The 23,206-nt window shown below is 36.9% G+C and overlaps 2 protein-coding genes across 3 annotated transcripts in view; one reads left to right on the top strand and one right to left on the bottom strand.

The window, feature by feature from the left end:
• Positions 1-11,318, bottom strand: part of LOC134670020 (troponin C-like) — a 67,702-nt gene extending 56,384 nt beyond the window's left edge. The window contains exons 1-2 of the mRNA XM_063527689.1: positions 11,161-11,318; positions 10,990-11,023 (exon numbers count right to left, since the gene is read on the bottom strand). Of these exons, the coding sequence (XP_063383759.1) occupies positions 10,990-11,023; positions 11,161-11,163 (37 nt within the window). The 5' untranslated portion in view covers positions 11,164-11,318. The remainder of the gene's footprint in view (positions 1-10,989; positions 11,024-11,160) is intronic.
• Positions 1-23,206, top strand: part of LOC134670014 (calmodulin-like) — a 331,833-nt gene that overhangs the window by 264,970 nt on the left and 43,657 nt on the right. The gene's annotated exons all lie outside the window — the stretch shown is intronic.

A 23,206-nucleotide genomic window follows, 5' to 3' on the forward strand; every position in this document is an offset into this window, starting at 1 on the left:
AAAATAACAATTAAAATTCTCACGATGCCTTTTCTTTTCCATCTTATAAAATGACTAGAATTAAAAAAATATGTCTCAAATAAATAATATGATATAGGAATATTTGATAGTAGTAGGTACATTTGAACCAAGGTATTTTTGTAACACGAACATTATTCGATCTCAGCATCTCAACATCAGAAAAATTAGGAAATATGTAAAATCATAATGAAAGGGTCACATAACCCGATTTTACAGTACTGCATTACCCAAAAAGAAACCGTTTAACTACGTACGACCGTTTAACTCGTAGGAACTACGTATATAAATCCGTTTTTCATTGAGAACATTCAAGCTTCGAACGCACGTCACGTGCCACGCCTGCAGCAAAGCTCACTTACTTTGTGTACACGTGGAGAAAACCGGTACATTATGTGTCTTTGTAGATTCATAAAGAGGCATTTTCAGAGCGCATGCATGTTAAAACGACTGCACGTCGAAACGAGATTCAGTAGTACCGCTGCGTAGGCATTTTAATTTGGTAGGCGTTTGAAATTCCAGTGGCGTGATTCGCCAAGCTCGTATCACACTTTCTCGTGTTTGGAAAATCAACTTTAATCTTGGCTGGATAGAGTTCAAATTTGTAAGAGATGAATGAACTTGGGAGAGTAGTGGACATTTCGAAAGCGATTTAGTTTAAACCGTTTTGACTTACGGTGGTTGTTTCATAAATGGAAATGGAACTTCTCACCCTTTCAATTTAACTGTGATGTCCACTTTTATAAATGCTACATAATTATTTATTAGCTTTAAAATCATTTAAACTTAGGGTAGTAGAATTAAATCGTAGCTTTTGATTGAGGATTAGATGCATCTTTCTTCCAACTAAGCTACCAAACCCTACCCTAATGCGGCGAATATTTTCACCGCACCCTCCATTTACTTTTAAGTAGAGTACCTACTAAATGAACCACCTTGACATGTCTATTTTCTCCGGTTGTAGAACAGTGTGTAAACGCATAGTGTGTAAACATGTGTTATGACTATGACCGCGATAATGCACACGTTTATTGGCTGGGCATCAACCGCGAGTTTCATGCCGTCGAGACAGGGAAGCGTATTCTGATTGTACATACAGGTTGTGAATTTGATCTGGCTTTGTAATGGATATGATCTGTTAGTGTGTGTGAAATTTCTTCAATCAGGAACGTACCTAAATTTTGACACTGAAAAATCATTTTCATAACAAATCCAGATCATACTCATAACCTGTTTATCATCATCATCTCAGCCATAAGACGTCCACTGCTGAACATAGCTAGGCCTCCCCCTTATGGAGGGTGAATGCCATAATCGCCACGCTTGGCAGGCGGGTTGGCGATCGCAGTCGAGTACACCGAATTTGAGGGACGCTGCTGCCCGTCCACCGGTGGTCTTGGACGTAGTTTAAGGACATACCCGGGTCCAGTTCATAACCTGTTATTACAATACAAATTCGCCTCCAGAGCGTGAGCGGGTGTGCATACATATTACACAACATATATTTATATTTTTGAAAAATATTGTGTGACGTACAGTCGCCATCGGATATACCTATCGAATGTCAAGTCAAGGCGTGCGTGTTTAGATATTTTTGAGCACCTCGGCCGCTCCGATATATCTGATGGCGACTGTACACGTGGAAAGGGTAGGTACCTTAAAAGCAAGCAAGTGCGTTAATCGTTTAGGAAGCTCTAAAAGCTAGACATAGTTATTACCGTAGCCGGCCGTCAATTGCAATTCGTTGCGCGTGCGCTGGTTAATAGAGCTCTAGGATACACCAGCGTAAAGTAACGTCCCATCGCAAGTGCGAACGCGTGTCCAGTTCAGTCTGCGTGTTCTATTGGCGATTGCATGAGCAAACCTCCTATCTTCAGCAACCCCTCTGGCCTCGCTCCAGGAGCATTCCATGAAATTCTCTACCGTTGTCCCGTACAAACGCGAAGTTTCTGAAGATTTAAAGGTATAATGAGTTTCCTTTTCTATGAAAAATGATCAAAAATATGCACAGAAAAATAATCGCCTGCTTTAAATGCCGAGAAGAAAGTCGCAACACAGGAAATAAAATGCGTTTGTACGGGAAAGCCCGTGGAATGCTCCTCCAGCTCAACCCGACCGCTCGTAGCTCACTTATGACGGACCGCTGCCAAGAGTGTTCAAGGCGCCCGTGGCCACGGCTTCCGTCCGGCGGTCTCCAACCGAAAGCGGTGGTTACAATGATTGCATGACACTATACCTACCACTAAATGTATTTTTTGGGGTCCCTTTGTATCCCATAAAGTTTTTACTCATAATGTATTTTTTGTCATATTTTCGTTAGTCATAAAACTGAAACCGTTAGCTTTTCAGGATTTTCGTAAGGTTATTCTGTAGAAAGGTTAGGTTAGGTTAGGTTTGTTTTATGCCAATCCTGAAAAGCTACGCGTTTCTGAGAAAAACCAATTATGACTAACGAAAATTCGGACAAACAATACATTATGACTTAGAACTATTTGGGAAACAATAGAGACCCGTATTTTTTTCATGATATAGGAGGCAAATAAACAGACGGATCACCTGTGGCCTATCCCACAAAACTTACAATTACAATTTTACAAGTGTCAAGTTACAAGTTTGTAATAATACAAATGTGCGTACCACAAGTAACAAATTTGTAGTGGAAAATTCTTACAAATATGTAAATTGTATCACAAGTCTACAATTTGTTGTATCACAAAACTTTACATACGCTACATATCTTTTCCGGAAAATGTACTAATTTGTAGCTGACAATTGTTTTGTGCTACATTAAATTTTAGTAATAATTATACATATATGTAGAATTGTACCTACAATTTAACAATTCTCTAAACGTGTGTCGCACCCTCTTGCTACAATTGCTACTATACGAATACTAGTAATTGCAGTAGTATCTTTATCATTTTTAGCGATTCCAACCCTTTGTATATATACCTACCACGAAATATTTAGTTCAAGTAGCAGTGATAGTGATCCTAGGTGTCATGAATTTCATATATACCTTCATACATATATAAGCCCAATTTTACTTAGCTTTAATTTAATTTAGGACATACTCATAATCATATACTGGACAAAAAAATGCATATACTCAAATTGAGCTTATCTCCGTACGCCTTTTCCAATTTTGCCACATAGTGTCCCTTAAGTATTTCCAATCTTTCTCCATTATTCCTAAATCATTTAAATTTTGCGCTTTTTCCTTTCATTTGTTTTACATAGTGTGCGTCAATTTATCACTAAATTTACTAATGTTTTTGTTTTCATTTATGAGGTTTATAATATAATGGTCAGTTTAGCTTGCAAATCCATTGTAATGTCAGTTAGTATGTAAATGCTCGTAGATAGATCAAGATCACTATATAAATATAATTGATGTAATTCTTGCGTATTGCGTATAAAGTGAAACTATCTTCAACATTAAAGAAGCAAAATAAATTATTACATATTTGTAGTTGTAACATTACAATTTTTCGCTCGTATATTTACAAATCAATAATTCTACAATTATGTAGCTGTCGTGACATACCTTTATTCTTTGTGATACGCTTTAGCAAAAATTACATATTTGTATACTGCAGACTTGTAATGAATATATTTGTAAGTATTGTGGTACATTTTTTTGTTTACAATTTAACAATTTTGTCGAATTGTACACTTGTAAAGTTTTGTGGGATAGGGCACTGATGGCAAGTGATTAGCGATTAGCGTATTTTTGGTAAATGTGTGCATGCAGCTAAAGGCTCCTCTTCACGTTGGGCCAACGCCAACGCCAACGAGGGACGCAGCCATGCGGTAGAATGAGATAGCAATATCACTTGCTCCCTCTAACGCATAAATGCGTCCCTCGTTGGCGTTGGCGTTGGCCCAACGTGAAGAGGAGCCATAAAACGATGACCCGCTGGTGCACTACCAAATGATTCGCCGCGCATTTCCAACTGGCCTGCTCGAGTCAACTTCGTCAAGTGGTCGAAATTACACAGAAACCCATTCGTTACGCGAATGGCGACATTCATTGGCTTTAACGTCTTTATGCACCATAAAATGCACATGTGCACTTCATTACTGAGCATATACATATGTATGTACAGTCGCTATCATATATATCGGAGCGGCCAAGGTGCTCACAAATATCTGAGCACGCCTCTATTGTCAAGGCGTTAGAGTGCTTGTACAGATATTGTGAACACCTTGGCCGCTCCGATATACACGGTGTAACATGAGTAAACCGAATAATTTTAACAGCGTATTCCTGATCATATTTAGAGACAAAAATGTCCTATAAACTTTTTTGATATTCGCCTAGTTTCAGAGATATTATTAATTAAAAATTAAACAAGTTTTTATTGTTACATAGTGTAAAAGGCCTTTTTGATGGTGATGTTGATGCTATGGGACGTAATCTAAATATCCTTATTGATAGATGTCAAAAAGTGACAAGTAACACTTTGCAAAAAGTAGGTTCTACGAAAAAAAAATGTAAAAATCAGTTTTAAGTGACAAGTTTATCGATAAAATTTGTTTTTTATGTCCAAATACATTCAAAAAATTGACAAAAAACAAAACAAAAATAAACACACACACACTCTAACACTTTACAAAGCTCAAGTCCGGTCGTGTATGGAGTATTGCAGCCACCTGTGGGATGGCTCAGCTAAATACCAACTCGCCGCTTTGGACTCAGTGGAGCGCAGAGCCAGGAGGATGATTGGCGACAAGAAGCTAACGGCTAAGCTTCAGACTTTGGCCCATCGGCGGAAAGTCGCCAGCCTGTCGGTATTCTACAGGTTGCACTTCGGGGAGTGTGCCCAAGAGCTACACGAGCTCATTCCACCGTCCCCATTCTACCATCGGACTTTTAGACGCACGGCCGGTTTCCATCCTTACTTGGTAGATATTCCGCCAATTCGCACTAAGCGCTTTGCTTCTACTTTCCTTATGCGCACTGCCAAGGAATGGAATTCCTTGCCGGCGTCTATATTTCCGTGCTCTTATAACCCGGCAACCTTCAAATCAAGAGTGAACAGGCACCTTCTGGGCGAGCTCGCTCCATCGTAGGCCACGTCTACGCCTCGGCTAGTCTGTGGCCATGAGTAAACCCATGCATAATAAAAAAAAAAAAAAAAAAATTTTTTTTTGGCGAAATTGACCTAAACTCATATTACATTTTTTACTTCTTTTGACCTCAGAAATGCGTGGTTAAAATTATTCGGTTTCCTCATGTTACACCGTGTATCTGATGACGAATGTACATTATATGTAAAGTGCAAGTATATTGTGTGGTTGTAGTACACAAACTATACAAAACATGGGAGATACTCTTAACCCTTATAACGCCACGCCTATCGTGAACGGCGCTTCACCGCAACAACACAACAACAACAACAACAACAACAACAACAACACCTAGCAACAGCTAGTTGACAGATACGCTCGCGTCTACGTAAATTACTTTCTGTACCTACCTATATATCTCGCTTGCACTAATATGCGAGTACGAGCGAGATGCATAGAAAGTAAGATACTTAGACGCGAGTATCTGTTAATGTCAAAACTGGTGGTAGTGGTTCTTATCAGATAGCCCGAAGGTTGATATACTTAGGGATGTAACCGCGCCCGCCAGTTGTCTGATTGTCAAAGGGTAAAAGCAGTGTGGGCGGTTTCCAAAATGTTCTTATAAATACAAGTACCGTAAATACGGGTTACTTTGGCCCAATGGAGGGTAACTTTGATCCATATGAAAACGTCATTTAAAAGTGTCTAATAAAAACATAAAAACGCCAAAGGTTAGCTAAAATCAACCTCATGGCATATCTCCATAATTATAGTGCAATAATATAAACCTAGACCGAGTAAATCTCAATGGCCAAAGTTACCCCCTAGGGCTAAAGTAACCCGACTTTACGGTACCTATTATAAATAAGTCTATACGTGTCACTGCTGAGCACAAGCCTCCTAAAGCACAAGAAGGATTTGTCTCTACTCCCACGCTGGTCCAAAGCGGGTTGGAAACAATACAAAAAACCGGGCAAGTGCGAGTTGGACTCGCGCACGAAGGGTTCCGTACCATAATGCAAAAAAAAAACAAAAAAAAAGCAAAAAAAAAAACGGTCACCCATCCAAGTACTGACCCCTCCCGACGTTGCTTAACTTTGGTCAAAAATCACGTTTGTTGTATGGGAGCCCCATTTAAATCATTATTTTATTCTGTTTTTAGTATTTGTTGTTATAGCGGCAACAGAAATACATCATCTGTGAAAATTTCAACTGTCTAGCTATCACGGTTCGTGAGATACAGCCTGGTGACAGACGGACGGACGGACGGACGGACGGACGGACAGCAAAGTCTTAGTAATAGGGTCCCGTTTTACCCTTTGGGTACGGAACCCTAAAAAAAAAATAGGTACCTACATCAAACGGTCTGTGAGAAAAACGCATTTAACCGATTTGCAAGACCGAAGTGATTCCATTAGAGCACCGCGAACAGCGAACAGTTTTGTGCGGTGCTCTAAAAAAAAAAAGTTGAAAACACCCTCTTAAATATTAAAGTCGGTTAAAAAACAATTAACAACACCGGTTCAATTAACCCGTCCAGGGCATAAATAAAGTTGCTGCAGTGGTTTCGCGCGCTGCGAAACAACTTTTTAATTTATAGCCGTGTAAGTAAGAGTGCTATGAAAAGGAAGGTTTAATGTTTCAGTGCATTTGGCTGAGCGTTAGTGGCTAAATTAAAGAGTTGTGGGTAAATAACTGTGGTTTTTGTCTATGAAGTTTTGTACAGTCAGCAGCAGAAGTTGCTAAGCGGGCGAGGTGTTCTTTATTAATTACCTTGACACGCTCTTATTCTCTTAACAATTAAGTCGCGTCAAGATAATTGACTGCTGACTGTACATGCAAATTCACTTTTCAACTTAATATTTATTTCTAACTAACAAAATATGTTGGAAAAAAATAGTCTGTGAATTAAACCCTAAACTACGGTTTGGTGAAAAACGATTTACTTATAATAATATATTGTTATATAAAAAGCTTGTTGAAACCTCTTAATTCTTCGAAAACTTAAGAGAAAGTTGTATTTTATCCATAAGAGTGGCAAAGTAAGTTGATGCAAATTTAGAGTTAGTTTCCACATGTTGGCTGGTGGAACTAACTAAAATTTATCCTATCCCAGCACAAACCAAGAAACAAATGAAATGCGGGATCACGTTCGGACACGTCTGATATTGCACGGATTGCCAATTTACACATACACGTATATAATTTACATATATACGCCCGATCCGAATTTAAGAACGTGTTGTGGTTTTGATACGACGCAAGGTTTAGATACTCGATGGCGAAGAATTTTAATTATTATTCACACAAAAACCTTCCAAATATTATCGTAATCATTATCCAATCATTAAAATATTAAAATAATAAACCCTATCCCAGCACAAACCATAATCAAATGAAATACGGGATCACGTTCGGACATGTCTGATGTCTGATATTGCACGGATTGCCAATTTTCATATACACGTATATAATTTACATATATACGCCCGATCCGAATTTAAAAACGTGTTGTGGTTTTGATACGACGCAAGGTTTAGATACTCGATGGCGAAGAATTTTAATTATTAGTCACAAAAAACCTTCGAAATATTATCTTAATCATTATCCAATCATTAAAATATTAAAATAATAAACCCTATCCCAGCACAAACCAAGAATCAAATGAAATACGGGATCACGTTCGGACATGTCTGATGTCTGATATTGCACGGATTGCCAATTTTCATATACACGTGTATAATTTACATATACACGCCCGATCCGAATTTATTAACAACGTGTTGTGGTTTTGATACGACGTAAGGTTTAGATACTCAATGGCGCAGAATTTTAATTATTATTCACACAAAAACCTTCGAAATATTATCGTAGTCATTAACTCTTAAAGAGTCCTAACACTTTATACATGTAAGCTCTAAAAAAACCTTGACCGTCGTGTGAAAGACTTAAAAGTCTTTTAAAATGAGAGGTCTGAGAGCTTCACAGAACTGAGCCAAGTTCTTCAAATAATCGCGGGTTGAGTTGCTATTTTGTTTTATGTTAATACTTTAGATAAAATTACATTTTACAAACAGAACTTGGAGCGATCACTGGTATGATAAGACTCGGTTTCTTACTAATACCAAAGCTTTAATTATTTTTCACAGGGAATGCTTTGAATTACATAGCAGTTTATGTTGTAAAACCGACATGGTAAACACAGAAGTTGGTTGTAGTACTTTTTCACTCGTCCAAATTTATTCGCAATGTTTGCAGAGCCCTTTAAATGCAGCGTGGAAACGATTTTTAGAATTTTGGCACAACGAAATGCACGGATTTGTAAAAGTATTTATATTGCAACCACAGCTGCATTTTTACAGGAAGTTTTAAAAAGGGATTATCATTTCAAAAAATATCAGTTTGCTTCATATTTTCAACGACTCCAACGAGTCCGAACTTGTTACACTAAGTACATATACTTATAAGCAGGAGACAAGGCACATACATAGAAAATGGAATAAAATCTAAAATGGGAAAATGAGTACTAGGTATCCTATGAAATGTAAACATGAAAAGGTAAAAGAAATCCAAACGAATTTTAACAACATTAAAAAAACATTGAACAACTAAATTAATCTCAAGAGATTAATTGTATAAAGAACTTCCCGCTCGTTAGACTGGATTTTAAGGCTAGCCAATCGAAGTTTACGTAAAACTAAGATTGACTGTAAAATTATCCCGCAACTCAGTCCCCAGGTGAATCCCGGGCTTCGAGTAATTTAACATGGTAAATTGGTGTACGGAGTTAAACAAAGTTAGAGTCAGGCTATTAGATTCGCGCTGGTTTGATGATTTGATAAATAGCTTTGACCGCCGAAGACGTCTCTCCACTTCGACTGAATGTCATACCTAGACGCCACGTACGGATTTGTGTCTCTAAGAGTGACATTCCATTTCCAACTGCAGCTGCAATACTGTTCATTTTACTATGGAAATTGACAATGACAGCGACGCGTTTCCATAGTAAAATGAACAGTATTGCAGCTGCAGTTGGAAATGGAATGTTACCATTATAAATAATTTAAACTTTCGATTAGTTTTTATTTAAACTAATTATGAAAGGCCTATAATTATGTAGGTTAAACAAAGTTAGTCATGCTATCAGATAAATAGCCTCTTCATGTGGACTGAATGTCTTTGACGCTACAAAGGTCCATACAATGTGAAGAGTAAGCGGATAATGTTTAACAACCATACCACCATTTGGATTTCATATGTGATCACTACACTATCACTGGCAATATATTCAAGCGAAGTTTATTTCACTAGAAACCAACTGGAAAATATCAAATGATATTTTCATGCATGAGACCCGTAACTTTAATTGGAGTGGAGATTTAGGGCCCGATTCGGATTTTGAAATAGATATCTATTAGATATCTTTTAGACATCACCGAGATACGATAACGATATGTTTAAGATCAAACCTGTCAAATTTGACATTTGCGCCATTCTGGAGATACGCTTGAACGATTTCCACAGGATACGACTTAGAGATCCAATTCACAGAGATTTAGAGAATAAGATATCTTACTCTATGTAACGTAAAAGTGACATTGGTTGCCCGAATTGCGCCGCAAAAGAGAACTAGTTGATATCTAAACTATAACGTATCTAGAATGGATCTAGTACGTGTCGTCTCATGTGAATATCTTGAAGTTCGAATACGGCAGATAAACTCTTTGCAACCACTTATAATAGTGCATCATTAATCCGTCGTCTCATTCGCGATCTAACATGTTTTTATTGTAAGAGTGTATTTACGATTACGCATTATTACCCAACATTTAAAATACGTACGCCTTTGACTTTCAAACTTTCTCATTTAGACGAATAATATCTGTCTAATCTTATACCTTGGTCTCATATCTGGGAATACGCGTATTTTTGAGTTATTGTATGTTTTCCTAGCAATGCCAGATATCTAACACTTTTAAACGAGCCATTTTTTTCTTTTTACGAACTATGTAGTTTTATTATAACACAATAAATTAAACAAAATTGTAAACTACATTACTAAATTGTAAACTGCAATACTAATTCTTGTATATATATAAAAAAAAACTATATATATATATATATATATATATATATATATATATATATATATATATAGTTTGTTTTTTTTAGCATTAGAAAGAACTTCGCAGAAGTAAGCTTGTGGTTCCAAATCCGACACTTATAGCGGTAATAATTTGAAGTAAATGATATGTATTGACCATGCTACATTAGATAAATTCAATAATTATTAACAATTAAAGAGCCTGATAAAAACTGCACGCTTGCTTCTGTGGAGTTCTTTCTAATGCTAAAAAAACGATAGGTACATTTCGGGGATCTCGGAAACGGCTGTAACGATTTTGATGAAATTTGCTATACCGGGGTTTTCGGGGGCGAAAAATCGATCTAGCTAGGTTTTATCTCTAGGGAAACGCGCATTTTTGTGATTTTATATGTTTTCAGAGCAAAGCATATAGCTTTTGCACCTGAGCCGAAACGTAATACGAATGCTGACAATACCTCTCATTCTAAAATCGTTCATTTATCTACTTACGCTATTTAGTACCTATAGATGGTCAAGCAAATCTTGTCAGTAGAAAAAGGCGGCAAATTTGAAAAAGGTAGGCGCAAATGGATATCATCTCATAGAAAATTTGAATTTCGCGCCTTTTTCTACTGACAAGATTTGCTTGACCATCTATACTAATAGGTAGTTAAAAACAAAACATGGAACATAAAAAAACATTGCACTATTTTGCAAGCGGTTGTGTAAAAAAAATACACACTTCACTTTTTATCGCAAATAAAAAGTACAATCATAGCGAAAAAATACAATCACAGTAAAAAAATACTCACTTCCCATTTGTTCATCATCTAGTTGTGGTGTTTGCTGTAAATAAAATAATTATTAAATCACTAAACCAACAGCACTAAAATGCACGATTTTAATACAATTTCTATACTGAAAATAACGAAAAATGCATATATAACTGATGGAGTAAAAAAAATATGAGAAACTTCACGCACCATTTTGAATTTAAATTTTAGAACGCGCGACGTTCGAAAACCAGTGCCGGTGCAGCACACCCGTCTGTTTGAGTCCGTTATAGAACTGGAGATTTTGGAGGGCGTTCGGGATTTAAAACCTGGCTGACAACGGACCACAATAAACACCTACATGATGCGTTGCACTAGCTTCTGAAAGACGTGTGCTTGTAAGGGGGTCGTTAATTTTGTCTTTGTTGTATTTAATTTAAAGGTATGCTCTGGCACACCCACTTTGACAGTAGAAAAAGGCGGCAATTTATAAAATGTAGGCGCAAAGAGTTGTCTTCCCATAGAAAATTTTGATTTCGCACCTTTTTCTTTCGCGCTTTTTGTAAATGAGAGAAAGCCTGTACAAAGTTAGTGTTGATGACTGATTTATGATTTTATTTAATTTATAACAAAGAGTTTAGAAAAATCACAGAATTTAATACGAGGCATAATATTTTATATCGAGGCATATCATCTGATGAAGGCTGTAGCAAAGAGAAAAGTGACGCAATACCTAAAAAGGACTTTTTAGCACTGCCACTTGACATACCCACTTTTTCAGTAAAAAGGCGGGAAATTAAAATTTTCTATGAGAGGACAACCCTACACTAAATGTCGCTTTTTCTTTTGATGTAAATAACTTGCCGAACTATATTTAATCGAAAATAACTTCCAAATTACATTGTTTTATCGAATTAAAGACGAATCCCGTGTAAAAGCACATAAATAACATAATTACGAGTGAGAAGGCGTGTCACAAGAGCCCTAATAGGATTATGTGTAATCAGATTGTACCACTTTACGTTGTTTCTTTGTGTGGAATAACGGAAATAATTGTATCCTACGGGAATGGCTTTGGAAACTTTGTTAAGGTACCTTCAAGTAATTTTCTTTCTGTATTCTACTTGTTACTCGAGGATTTTACCTCCTGACCTTGAAGTAGGTGACCCTGCCTAAGAAGCAGGATGTCCCGGGTTCGAATCCTGGTTAGGGCCTTATTTTGAGTGTTTATTACAGATATTTGTTCCTGAGCTATGTTTGAATGTGAATGTTTGTGGTTGTGAATGTTTTATATGTAATCGAATAAGCCTAAAGGTAGGTATATCGATTTCATTAAATCCCTATTCCACGCGAGTTTTCAAATAAACCCCAAAAGACAAAAGCGAAATTCAAATGAAATCATTCTAGAACATTTATAATTAATATTAATAAAAGGTCGGGCCGGCAAGAGTGCCATTAACGGCCTGATGGGTTAATTTCCCTAGACGCTAACGTGCTGTGATACAAACAATATTTGAGGATATAATTTTGTTGGAGCTTAAGGGATTTGGAAATTATTATTTAAGCCTGCTCACTTTAACACGACAAGTATTAATGTAAGTTAACCCAAATCCCTTTTCATTTATTATTTTTATTAATCATAATAACGCGTTTTTCCAATAACTAAAGCCACTGAATTTCATCAATTTCATATTGAAATACTTTCATTCCACCAAAAACATTTTAATGTAAAGTTTTGCCAAGACAAAGCCATATGGCTCGCACTGTTAAAAAGTTACCAAACCTCATGTAGGGACAAGCTTCTAACCCTAACACTACAAGACCTAGCTTCAAAAACGCCACACATCAGTCAAAATTATGTGGCCAATTTAAACAAAATGTACATTAAGTAGGTACATTTATATTCTGTTATCCGTCGCGTCGTAGCGTAGCATCACCGAATGGGCCCTTACTTTAGGGCCCCCCCCACATCTGGCGTCTTTCGAGCGTCGGCGTCTACAATTCTATGGCTGACGTCGACGCAACTGCGTAGCGACGTCATTTTCCATAGCGCTGGACCGACGCCGACAGACGCCGACGCTCGAAAGACGCCAGATGTGGGGGGGCCCTTACACCAGCGCTAGTTCATTGCTAGCATCATGCTGAGTTAGGTTTATACATACATGTTTGTGATTGTCACAAATAAATTTAATGTCTTTTACCTTATCTTATCTTATCATATAAGACTAAGAATCACACCGACTTTTTACTTTTATGAGCCTTTGTTGACGTATACCATTATGAGTTGGAGAAAACTCATTAGGAGGCAAACAACTCAAGTTCCGGGTCCGCTCTATTATTCAGATCCATTCCAAATTTATTTACTTAGAAAATGTTTGAGAACAATGCTTTGTTAGAGTTGATTTCCGTTGGCCGAAGTTTCACTACCATCGGACTTGGAAATAGAAAAATGGTACAAGATGGAATGTTTTGAAAGACTGACAAATTGTAATTTTTTTAAGTTTAAACTTTCAGCAGTGGCGCCCTAACCTAGCTAGATAGGCAATTAAACATAGATAGGTAACATGGGGAGGCGGATTGTCTCACGGCGCCGCGGCGCACAGTTTGGGAACCCCTGTGTTAGACAATGGTTAGACCATGCTTAAATATCGAGATTATGAAATAATTGATGGGTTATATTTTCGTATTATTCCTTTTAGGTGTGCAATAAAGAATATAATTTTATCTATATATTTATTGGCTTGAGCACTGTTTATATTTTCACTGTTATGATTATATTTTATGTTGTTTAGATACGAAAACCATGATTTCCATTTTATTAGATGAAATCAACGAGTATCTACTGTCAAAATCCCTGCGACTATTGGCAAATTTGATTTGACAATGATTTGATTTGATGTGCTAAAAATTTCACGAGAATTCTTTGCGAGTTGCTGGTATTTTATATTTCTCTTTTATTTTAACTGAAAATATATAAACATGTACTTATATCAGTCTTCCATCAAAGCGTTTCATTAGAACTTCCAATAGCTAAACGATGGTTAGTTTTTATCGTGTCATATCTCAAAAAGTTTCACTAAGCTCCGATATTGCGAATTCCATTTCAACAGAGCACATAAATCAAATATGTCAGCCGTATCCGAATGCACTATATTACTCGATAGTGCAGTATCTGTTCCGGTTTAACCACGTTGTGTACAACAGTCCTAACTGTACATCGGTGGACCTTATTACAAGGGCATAAGGTCCACCGATGTACAGTTAACAGTGTGGGCGATGGTACTAACAGCAAAACATTTATCTAGATCAGTGGTTCCCAAAGTTGACAGGGCTCCGACCCACTTAACAAAAACTGCCACATTCGAGACCCAGTGGCCGTCTTAAAATGGGGCATAAAATATTATTTGTATACTTACAATAGTTTCAGGGCCCACTCAACATTCGCTCGCGAGCCACCAATGAGTCGCGGTCCATAGTTTGGAAAATGCCGATCTACATCATTGGTCACACAAACCTGCCGCTAAAAAGCCGCTTCCATATAATCGAAATTACACACTCATTTTAAAATAAAATGCTTAAAGTACATGAAACTAGGCATGCACATTTACGTAATACATATATATCAGTCTGGTACTAGTTTTATTTTCTAAAATTATTCATATAAAGAAACTAGAGCGAGTATTAGATATTTAGTATTTGTTGTTATAGCGACAACAGAAATACTTACATCATCTGTGAAAATGTCAACTGTCTATGACGGTTCATGAGATACAGCTTAGCGACAGACAGACGGACAATGAAGTCTTAGTAATTATGGTCCCATTTTTACCCTTTGCGTACGGAACCCTAAAAAGTAAAACACGGAGTTCATCTTTAATGTTTATATAAATACTCGTAAATCAACATTTCCCTCTCGAATTCGGTTCAAATATTGTACCTGCTTTTACAAAGAAAATTCCAATACAAATTGGCTACTGAAAGAATTGAATCAGACAAAGTATTTCCTTTTCCTAAGTTTGCTGGCACGCACGAAGAATACACAATTGACGTCAATTTTAAACACGACGACTTTCATATTACGATACATATTATTTTGTCGTTGTGTTTTTAAATGCCTATGGTTTAGTATATAGGAAAGAAAATAGTTACTTATATAGCCTTATAATAATTAGGAAAGAAAATATTCCATAATAGGGGGTAACTATACTTAGTCTAGCTAGTAAACCCATAGAGTAACTTACACATACTATGTGCCTTAAACTGTTTTTGACAAATTTTAACAGAGAATAAAATATGACATTGATGTATCAAGGCGGTTTGTTAACAAGGACCTACCGGGGAACAAGAAAATCACGAAAAAAAAAACAAAATTTAGTTATCAGCCTCTATATCGCTCGAATATGAAAGAGTGATAAAGAGGTTAGATAACGAAATTTCGATCTTCTTCTATCGCGGTAGACCCCCAGATTGTGATGGATTGTGGTAGTAGCGCCCTTTTGTCAAAGATTTTAAACTATCACTGTTAATTAATTCTAAATAGAAGTTAAAATGTAATGTACACCTCAAACTTCGCAGAGCTGCCACGCCTGATTTTCATAGCGACGCCGCACTTCAGTTTCGAGTGTTATTCCAATGACCAAACACAAGCGAGACGAACCCTTACACCGAAAAAAATATTTTTCTACAATACTACCAGAACGCATAGTAATTAAAAATATAGTTATACCTACTTATATCCGGTAGCAATAACAAAAAATGTTGTATCGTGTAAAACTTGTTTTTTAAACATCACTGTTTAGTTCTAGTTAAATGCAATTTAGTACTGCTTACAATTTCGTTGTAAATGTAAAGATGCAAGTGTTGTAAATATTAAACGTTTGTCTAGTTTAATATATGCATCGTAACACTAACTATCGATATGTAAAAATAAAGATACGAGTGTACACGTTACAAGTTATTATGTTGTGGTTACTATAATGCATTGTATTCTGAACGAATCAAACAGTTGTGCCAACACCACGGTGTATGCGCGGGGGGCGGGGGGGCGGAGAAAGGAATTGCGCAAGTCACAGAACAGCCATTGCGCCAGCGTCTTTCGTTGCGGCCGGTCGATGTTTTTATTTACGTAGATCCTGTCCATAATTTTATTGTAAACTAGTACAAGTGTATAGTATAAGTGCGTGTTGTTTGCGTGTTGCTGACACAGTGAAATGTGCCGCGGTGTTCTGTGCCTCGACGTCACGTCAGCGTGCATATGCTGACGTCGCCGGTCAGCCTGTCACAGTTAACTCGGGCTTCGATTAAAGAAAAGTCCTCCCGCACCGATGTGGATAAGGAGGGATTGTTTATTGTTTTCTTTGTGGAGACAAAATGTTTTTATATTTGGAGTTTCACAGTGCCTTGGTTTTACTGTAATATTGTGTTAAGTACTTATTTGATCAATAAAATTTAAAAAAATAAGTGTGCTTAAAAACTTGTCTGTTTTGTACCTAAGAAACCTTCTAATAACGTGGAACCACACGCTTATAAAGGTCTATATTTACAAGAAGAGCAGTGTACTGGTTATATATTGTTCACGTAACCAGAACCCACTTTGCTGGAGGGACTTCTAAACGGGCCATATGTTCACTGCAATATGTGGCTGGCAACTATTAGTGTCCCTCTCTAACATGTGAGTAAGAGGACACCAATAGTTGCCGGCTACATATTGCAGTGAACATATGACCCTTTTAGAAGCCCCATTAGCACAGTGCGTTCTGGTAACGTGAACAATATAAAACCAGTACACCGCACAAATCGTTCAGTTACATATACTAAATACCTTGTTATAACAACAGGACAGGAACGTATATGTTACTGTATTATTTAGTAACCATTAACAGACCGGCTAGTTGGGTTTACTAAAAGTCTTATACCTACTACTATACGCTTCGTAGAATTAACAAATTTAATTTAACCAGAATGGTCTGGTTATGTTTACAAAGTGTCCTGTCGTCACATATACAACAAGACAATATAGTACAGCTAACCAGATTCTGGTTACCAGTACCAGGTTTTTTTTTCAGTGTAGCCAAACTAGGGAATGTGGCCAAGGTGATTATAGCAATAATCTAAAAATAAATTATATGTACCTGGAATAATATGAAATGTAACGTGGACTCTTACGACAACTTTACACAAAAACATAAAGGGCTGACACTGATTCCGAGCAGTAGATGGCGGGACGACTTGGACACATTCTACCTAAATTGGTCGGAGAATACACGCAACAGGGTCGGCGACGACGACGGGACACTAAAATAGGCCAATAAAAAAACGGATATCCAGGTCACGTTCCTCTGGCTATCCTTAAAAGCAAATTCGCTCGCGTTCGTAATAGGAATTACGGAGTGTGCTTCTGACAGTTTGACACATGGTGAACTTTGCGTAACTTGTTTTGAGCTCATTGCTCGAATTTTGTTTGGCGAAAGATTGAGAACCTTTGCCAGATTTTACAACTTTTCGGTATAATACTGGGTGATTTCAGGGAGTCAAGAGAACAAAACATCATACATAATTCAAAGATGAGCCTAATAATGTTGGTAATAGTTGTTTATCACCAATAATAAACAATTTTCTATTTTTACTTTTATTTTAGAACTAACTACATCAGCAAGTTATAAATTAGATCTGGATTAAATATGGATCGGATCTGTCAGTGTCACAAGTAGGTTTTTAGTTGAAGAAATGGCACTTCTGACTCTAAGAGATCCATAACTAATCCAGATTTATTTCTTGAATCAAATCGGAATAAGCCTCTCTCTCTCTCTTTCTCTCCGCCTAGCCTTATCCTATCATCATCATCATCATGTGAATACACCTGATGATCTATTAAAACTTTACCCTAAGTAACATGTAAGTAATTAATAATTGTAAAATTACTATAATATTGTAACTGCTTTCATTTCACTAAACCTTAAATTACCTCATTACAAAGTCACAGCGCGATTTTCCGCGAGCGTACATTATAGTCAGTTTCCAGGTATCATTCTAATCCTTCGACTATCACAAGCGAGTCAAGGATTTAAGACGACCAGTAAAAAACCGCTCTACGTTCTGGAACATTCATTATGAAACTCGGGATCAAATAACGCTGGTTCTTCTGAGTTCTCGACTCGCACGTGGTCGCGCAACGAATGCGAATAACCCAGGAGGCTACAACTCTACAACCACTATATCCCGTTTAAAAATAAAACAGCATCAAATGAAATGAAAAATTGTGCAATTTTGAACTTTGTTACGTAGCGATATAGTGGAATTTTTAGTGAAACGCGTTAGTACTTAAGGTCTTTATTTTTTTACCATGCAAATCTGTTACATTACAGTGCCGTTCAAATTAAGAACGTTTTGTTTTTAAAATTGGAAATGTTTACGGCGGCCGGTTGTAAGGCGTTTATTGAAGTGGTCTGTTGGCATGCGGAGTCTTTTCATAGTGCTTTTTGAAGTTTTACAACGCTGTTAAGACAGTTTTTATGACAATACATAGTGAAATATCACGAAATAGTATTTATTTTTATTGTGAATCATTGTTAAAATTTTGAAACGTATTTTTTGTACTACTTTACTTAGAGGTTTCTTCTTCATGTTCCTTCTTCTTCCTGGCGTTATCGCGGCATTTTGCCACGGCTCATGGGAGCCTGGGGTCCGCTTGACAACTAATCCCATGATTTGACGTAGGCACTAGTTTTTACGAAAGCGACTGCCATCTGACCTTCCAACCCAGAGGGGAAATTAGACCTTATTGGGATTAGTCCGATTTCCTCACGATGTTTTCCTTCACCGAAAAGCGACTGGCAAATATCAAATGATATTTCGTACATAAGTTCCGAAAAACTCATTGGTACGAGCCGGGGTTTGAACCAGCGACCTCCGGATTGAAAGTCGCACACTCTTACCGCTAGGCCACCAGCGCTTTTTCACCAGTTTATTTAGAGGTTTGTAAGTACCTACCTAAATCAAATAACTATTGATAAAAAGTTCAGGTTTTGGGTATGTTCCGACCTACATTTTTTTACTTCTTCGAGATTTAATATGTACTTTCAAGTAAAAGGGAAGAGAACATAATTACTACTGTACTATCATTAGTTTAATGGCGACATTATTACCAGTTGCCATTTCGTTCCAGTAAAGGATTAAAATGCGAGCGAACTAAAAAGATCTCTCGTATTCCCATTGCCCTGTAAGTTCGGGCGATTTGAGATTTAGAGTGGACCAGCGTAACATGAACTCCAGATCCTTAACAAATGTGAGATCGGAGATCGAGTTATACTGGATGCGTTTTAGACGGGCTAGACGGGTGTGTTTGGGAATATTGAGCTCGTTACGACCGGGCGGGCTACTGCATTTTTCATCATTTTATAGTCGCAGTGAACTATCAGTATAAGAATCAGTATGCTAATTTAAATTACTGAAATAAAAAAAACTATTGTTACTTATTCATTATCATCATCATCATTTCAGCCTATATACGTCCCACTGCTGAGCACAGGCCTCCTCTCAGGCGCGAGAGGGCTTGGGCTATAGTCTCCACGCTAGCCCAATGCGGATTGGGGACTTCACATACACCTTTGAATTTCTTCGCAGATGTATGCAGGTTTCCTCACGATGTTTTCCTTCACCGAAAAGCTAGTGGTAAATATCAAATGATATTTCGTACATAAGTTCCGAAAAACTCATTGGTACGAGCCAGGATTTGAACCCGCGACCTCCGGATTGAAAGTCAGACGTCGTATCCACTCGGCCACCACAGCTTGTGGTTACTTATTCGTATCTGTCAAAATATATTGATAAGTAGGTAGCTTAAGTTGAGATTTTTATGCGTCAAATGGGCAATTTAGGGCTCCCTATGTTTCACATATAGTTTTAAGTCGTAATATATTGTTTGTCATATTATCATTAGTTCTAAAACTGAAACAGTTAACTTTTCAGGATTTTCGTAAGGTTAGGTTTGTTTTATGGCAATCCTGAAAAGTTACTGGTTTCTGAATCAAACAAATTATGACTAACGAAAATGCGGACAAATAATAAAATATATTATGGTTTAAAACTTTATGGGAAACAATAGAGACTCGGGTATTATAACAAATGTATAAAAAGACAGGATTACAACTTCAAACAAAATGGCTAGGTATATGCACGATTCTGACCTGTCAAAACTACGTTGAGGACGATTTAAATAAAATTTAGGGTCATCAAGAAAAAAAATATTTATAATTAGGTACACTTTGATTTTAAGCAACATCAACTTTAACAATATTGTTGATTTACACCTACGACAACATAAATAAATATTAACGACCTCGCTTTAAAAAACCCTACTGTAAAGTTCTGTGCACTGTGCTATAATGGCGGGCAAAGACTGAAATGTATAAAAGTGATTTCTTTTGACGAATGATGCAATTTTATACTTGCCGGTTCCTGATGGCTCCAATTAGGCGCCACCGAAAACTTTTGGAATAGTCTCTTTGAATTTTATCTTTAAAATAAGGTTTTTTACTTTAATGGTGAATGTTTGAACGGGAGTTAAAATTGTATGTAAGTAATGTTATAGAAATAGGACAGGTTTCGTTTTATAAGTAATATATTTTTATGAAATCGTTTATATTGCGAATTGTAGGAAAATATGGAGGGTACTTTTGTATGTACTATGTAAATAGCTGCTAATTATGTATTTACAATTTACAATTTACAATCAAAAAAATAATTTTCTTACTAACCAGAACTTCCCTTGTACAAGTTGTAGGTACATAATATTGCTGGAAGTGGTCGATATCACTATCAATAAACGTATTTTTTTTAAATTGAATAATTTAATCTTTGTAGCACGATATAAAATGGTATAAATGGCAGACTTTAATGCTTTAAAGCATTATATGTTTTATATCCTTACAACAGGCAAACATGTCAAAGTTAACAAATGTTCATAACAATGACAGAGTTAACTTAAAAATAATGCTAATTTAGTACACACATTATTTTATTTTAATCTGACAGGTAAATCTTCTATGCATATTCAAAAACTAAATCTAAACTAATTCGTTTAAAATTAATATGCAAAATAAATTTATTTTTGTCGCTATATGATTATTGTTCAACTTAATTAATATGAATATTATATCCACAGATTGTTTGGAAGCTTCAGGCCAAAGAATGCATAACTTTGAACATTTTCTCAACTAATAATCATAGTGTTATACTAGGTATCCGGAATATTTCAGAACTACCTACGAGTGAAGAATGTTGGGGTATTTAATAGATTAATAATTTCGGCGATCATCTACAAAGGAAACAGTTTTTAGGAGACCTTTGCCTTCATCTACGTGGACAAGGTCGCAGGCAGATTTTGTATTTAAGATCCCATCAACGTGCACACTAGCGCCACTGCTAAATAATCGTGATTATTTTTAAAGAAATATATTTAAAAATGGGGCCGCTACGTACTGTTTTTTATATTTTGTACCTTTTGAACACATCAGACTAATTATTATGTTGCGGATCCTTCCATCTATGAAATAAAAACAAAAACGGCCGTTTTAACTTTGGATGCATGGATTGATGAATCCAGCAACATAAAAACTAGTTTGGTGCATTCAAAAGTTACTTAAATACAAAATACAGTACGTAGCGTCCCCCTTTTTTGAAATATCTTTCGTAAAATTTAAATATTCACGATTATTTAGCAGTGGCGCTAGTGTGCACGTTGATGGGCTCCGATTCGGTGCTGAATGACACGCCTACCGTATCATCAATGTTTTTTTACGTGTGGCGTTTGACAGGGGACGAGTGTCATCATATTCATTATGGCGCATGGCATGGCTGCCGTGTCATGAACTGATCGTTCCGCGCCACAGCCAAAAGTTTTCGAAAATGGAACACGCAACGATTCGGTTAGGTAATAAAATTGTGTCAATTACCCTATTCTACGTGGACAAAGTCGCATACAATAGTTTTCGTATTTAAAATACCTAAACTAGTCAGTTCAGCACGCGATCAAGTTTGATTCATCCGCCACATCCGCCAGCTGTGCCATCTTGCCTTACAATGTCGCCTGCAATTTCCTGGACCTGCTGCCTTGACGTATTCGATTCATTCCGTTAGGTTCGACGCAGAAACCAGTATAAGTGGACTCGCTGTCTAAACTTACACTTACAATGTTATCGAATTACTTTGGTAAGAAATTTACAAAATTTTGATTCAGAGTGACCCATTTTTCGTAAGCGTAATCAATAAGATACTATGCGCCTCCCTAAGGCCACCACGATTCTGGTAAGCTTCGCTGTCTCAGTTCTGTAACAGGATTGGACACCAGTCCAATCGCTGTTAACACCAGTTTAGAAAGCTCACAAGTTCGAGTCTTGCCGGAGGTGGTGAATTTTTTTTCTCTAATATAAAAATATAATAGTATAGTATCGCTCGAAGTCGTATATCTTTTTTTATTATAATTTTATTAGCCTATGTGTGTGTCCCACTGCTGGGCAAAGGCCTCCGCTCTCCCTTTCCAATCCTCCCTGTGCTGAGCAATATCTGCTTGATTTAAATTAGTTTAAGGTTCTTGTAACTCGGGTTTCCACGGGTTCAAGTTACATAGGTTGACTCGAGAGTCTCGAGACACTCACTTGGGCCGCCAATAGGAATATATCGTATTGGGTGCAGCAAACATTTATACACATGTGACTTCGACATCGTATTGGGTTGGATAAGCTCGTATTTAGGCTAGATACCGCACACAACGACATGCCAGTGTAAATCGTTATGGTTATACACCTACTCGTATGCATTTAGTTGAAAAGGAAAAGGGAAAAATTCACTGATTCAAATAATATTCGTATTAGCTGCTCTGGTAAACGCCAATTGAAACGTAAATAACGTATAGTCATAGTCACGTGACTTTTTGTAGCACCTCATCCTGTAGGGCTAAGATAAGATGGTCGGTTCTTTATCATTTGTCACCATGCCTGTCATGTTCTAACAAATATGTAAGTGCGAAAGTGACGTATGGCATGGCAGGTGATAAAAATGCGACAATGATACCGCTTCTGACATATTTTCTTTGGCGTTTGTCGATGTTCGATTGTTATCTTAGCTAATCTCCAGCTTAACCTTCTAATAAATGAGATACCAAAGATTACTTGAATGTAATGAAAATTTTGAATTTTTTTTTTTTGTACGCACCATAGGAGTATAGCGACATCTACCGATAACTATACCATCGCAATGT

This window comes from Cydia fagiglandana, chromosome 13 (assembly GCF_963556715.1).
Source record: "Cydia fagiglandana chromosome 13, ilCydFagi1.1, whole genome shotgun sequence".
NCBI lineage: Eukaryota > Metazoa > Arthropoda > Insecta > Lepidoptera > Tortricidae > Cydia > Cydia fagiglandana.